At 40.9% G+C, this 2929-nt stretch overlaps 1 protein-coding gene across 1 annotated transcript in view; it reads left to right on the top strand.

Annotated features, from left to right (window-relative positions):
* The first annotated feature begins 2185 nt into the window (after positions 1-2185).
* LOC118431474 (phosphatidylinositol-glycan biosynthesis class W protein-like) overlaps positions 2186-2929 on the top strand; it is a 5136-nt gene continuing 4392 nt past the window's right edge. The window contains exon 1 of the mRNA XM_035842715.1: positions 2186-2370. Coding sequence (XP_035698608.1) covers positions 2209-2370 — 162 coding nt within the window. The 5' untranslated portion in view covers positions 2186-2208. The remainder of the gene's footprint in view (positions 2371-2929) is intronic.

Raw genomic sequence — 2929 nt, 5'->3', positions numbered from 1 at the left:
CCGCCGCCTGGAGTGGGGCAGCGACGACCTGGACGGCTTCATCCCGCAGTACGACTACGTCCTCGGGGCGGACATCGTCTACATCAAGCGCACGTTCCCCGAGCTGATGCGGACCCTCATGCACGTGTGCGGCCCGCAGACTACCCTCATACTCGCCAACAAGTTCAGGTTTGACACGGACGGAGAGTTTTACGAGAACATCCTCAGCAAAAAGTTTGACGTGGAACAAGTTCTCTGGGACGAGGAAAATAGAGTGAAGGTGTTCCGTTGCAAAAAGAAAGCAGAGGAGGTGTAGCAAAGCTTGTGCATTCTATTTCAAACCTGAGAGGCTTGAGAGGGTGGAAACTAGCCTTAATTCCAGTTTTAGAACGGTCACAAGTGCCTCCAGGAAAGATGTTTAGGGAGAAAATGCAAAGTGTCTTATCTATTTATCATGATATCATGTGTTAATATTTATCATGGTAATGGTTATCTTCACAATTATGGCATTTGGAACATCACCGTTCTATGGATGGTATATTGGTAAGCATTTCGCTATACTACCCAGGAATTGGAACAGATGAAAATCTCTGTGTATCCTGGTTTTCTAATCTTGGGACCAAATACGAAGACGCATCAATTATCAGATGCAATGTATAATGTGTTGTTTGTGCTTGCAATTAGTCTTCGGGCACGTATTTGCAATTAAATAGAACATATGCAACTTTGATAAGTATGGTTGGCATTGCGCTACATGTTATCTAACGTTATTATCAGCAAAATGAAGAAAAAAAGCAAAAGAAACGAGTTTAAGATAAGCAAAAGAAGTATGGAGACTTACACTGCTTATTGATTATTAGATAGTTTATTGTTGTGTTTGCAATACTCAACATGTCAGACAGCTGCCTAATGCAATAATAGCGCTATCTACCAATTATCTACAATATTGCACTCTATATCAAAAGTTAAACCAGTATTTTCATGATACACAGTATCGACTCACCTTGGGTTCTTACATTTTCATCTAAGGGCTAAAAGTCACAATAGAATATTTGTGTTTCAGTAGATACTTCAGATCACATATCTTAGTGTGAACGTATTGAAAAACAAATCTTTTACTATTTTGTACATGTATGTTTGAAGGACTTAACAGTAGATCCAATAAAAGCTGACGAGGTCGTGGTTGTGGCCAAGGATACACCCACAAAATATAAGCACTCTTTCATTGTGATTTCTTTGATTCCTTGTATACGCCTTAGTATAAGAAAGTTCGATATCAACTTGCCTTTGTCGAGAATATAAAAACGTCGTAGGTAGTTACAGCGTTCCGCATACTGGATCCACTACAGATATTAGCTAAACGCTACTAAACACATGCGAGCTTTGCAAAGGTGGTCGCTAATACAGGTTTGACTGTATGGGATTGGCCTTTTTGAGTCATCAGGCATCACCATAGTGACCGAACAGAAGATTAGTCAGTGTGTTTCTTGGAAATTCGCGAAAGCCGTGCATCTCGGCATGCTCTGGTAACTTTACAGAAAAACAACAATATTGGAGTGACAGAAGGCGTTGTCGGGGCATTGCAGACGACATGAGGCAAGGTCAGCTTCAAAACTCCCGCGCTTGACCTTTGTACAGTTCGGGTAGGAACCACTAGTCATAGGGATGCGTAGTTTATAGTCTCGTCACAACTTATACATGACACAACGTTTTACTTTAATCAGTAAGGTATTTAATCATAAAAACATCATATAAAATAATATTTTTTGTGTAAATGGGATTTCAAAAGGCTTTAAATTTTTTTCAATTACAGAAATGTACCTTTGACCTCCCCTTTGACAAGTCGAACATTCCATGATGGCGGAAATGGATCAGAACTGTGCCGGTGTTCTGTGAAATAACCGCGTTTTGCGATGCTACGTCTCGAATGTACCTGTTTACGGGGATAAAACCGTGTTCTTATTGGCTGAGGATACATTGCTCAACAGGGCGTTGACAAGATTTTATCAATGAAAACCGTAAGTAATGTTAACGCAAGGATACCACCGGCCAAGATCGTGAGGGGAGGGGGTGATGATGACATGTTGGGTATTTTATTTGCCATTTCTTTAGTGTTATGTTGAGCCAAGGACGTTATAACGTCCTTGGTTGAGCACTAGTGTTTCCTGGTACCTCTGTAACAGTTAATTTGTTCTACCACCAGTTGAGCTTCTGAACCAATCAAACACCATGTCTTACAAGACAGAGAAGGAAGCCTTCGTCAGTAACCTGAACGGCACCACAGTCGCGGAGATCGCCCTCGTTAACGCCTCTGCACCGCTGGCTGTGCTCCTGAGAGCTGTGGTCATCCCCTGGCTGTTTGGGCAAATGTACAGCAAGTTTAACATTGGGTAAGACTATCAGTTGTAAGTTTGATAGGTTGTCATCTTTGCTGGAGTGGAACAATGTCAAATGAGTGAATGTTAAATGTTTGATGGTTATCAAAAGCAATAGTGTTGTATAACTTGTATTTTTATTTTTATTATCGTATGGTTTTTATCCCGGGGTAATGTTACCTGAAAACAGATCACAGTATGAAATCAGGTTTGACAGGTTGTTCAATGTAGCATATCACCAGCTGCCGCCATGCCATGTGCCTGTGAAGCCAGAGTGTTAGGCCTGGGAGGGAGCATGTGGGAGGTATTTCCCCAGCAAAGCAAATATTACTTCCAAAGAAAAACTGTAGCAATATGATAGCCTGGGTGTATTATGGCTTGTGGCTGCTCCTACTTGCACAAAGTCAGGAGTATAATTATGCTTTTTGTTTTAGACACTTTAGAGCATAAAATATTTAGTAAGTACAACATATATGTATGACATTGGGCTGTCTACCTCAGTATTGTTCATACCAAGTGAGTCTCTCATGGTCATTCCTGATATTTTCTATTTCATAGCACATCATTTTTTCCCT

The sequence above is a fragment of the Branchiostoma floridae genome, chromosome 15 (assembly GCF_000003815.2).
Source record: "Branchiostoma floridae strain S238N-H82 chromosome 15, Bfl_VNyyK, whole genome shotgun sequence".
NCBI lineage: Eukaryota > Metazoa > Chordata > Leptocardii > Amphioxiformes > Branchiostomatidae > Branchiostoma > Branchiostoma floridae.
Note: the sequence above shows the minus strand (reverse complement) of the source record. Positions and strands in the feature narration are given on the sequence as shown.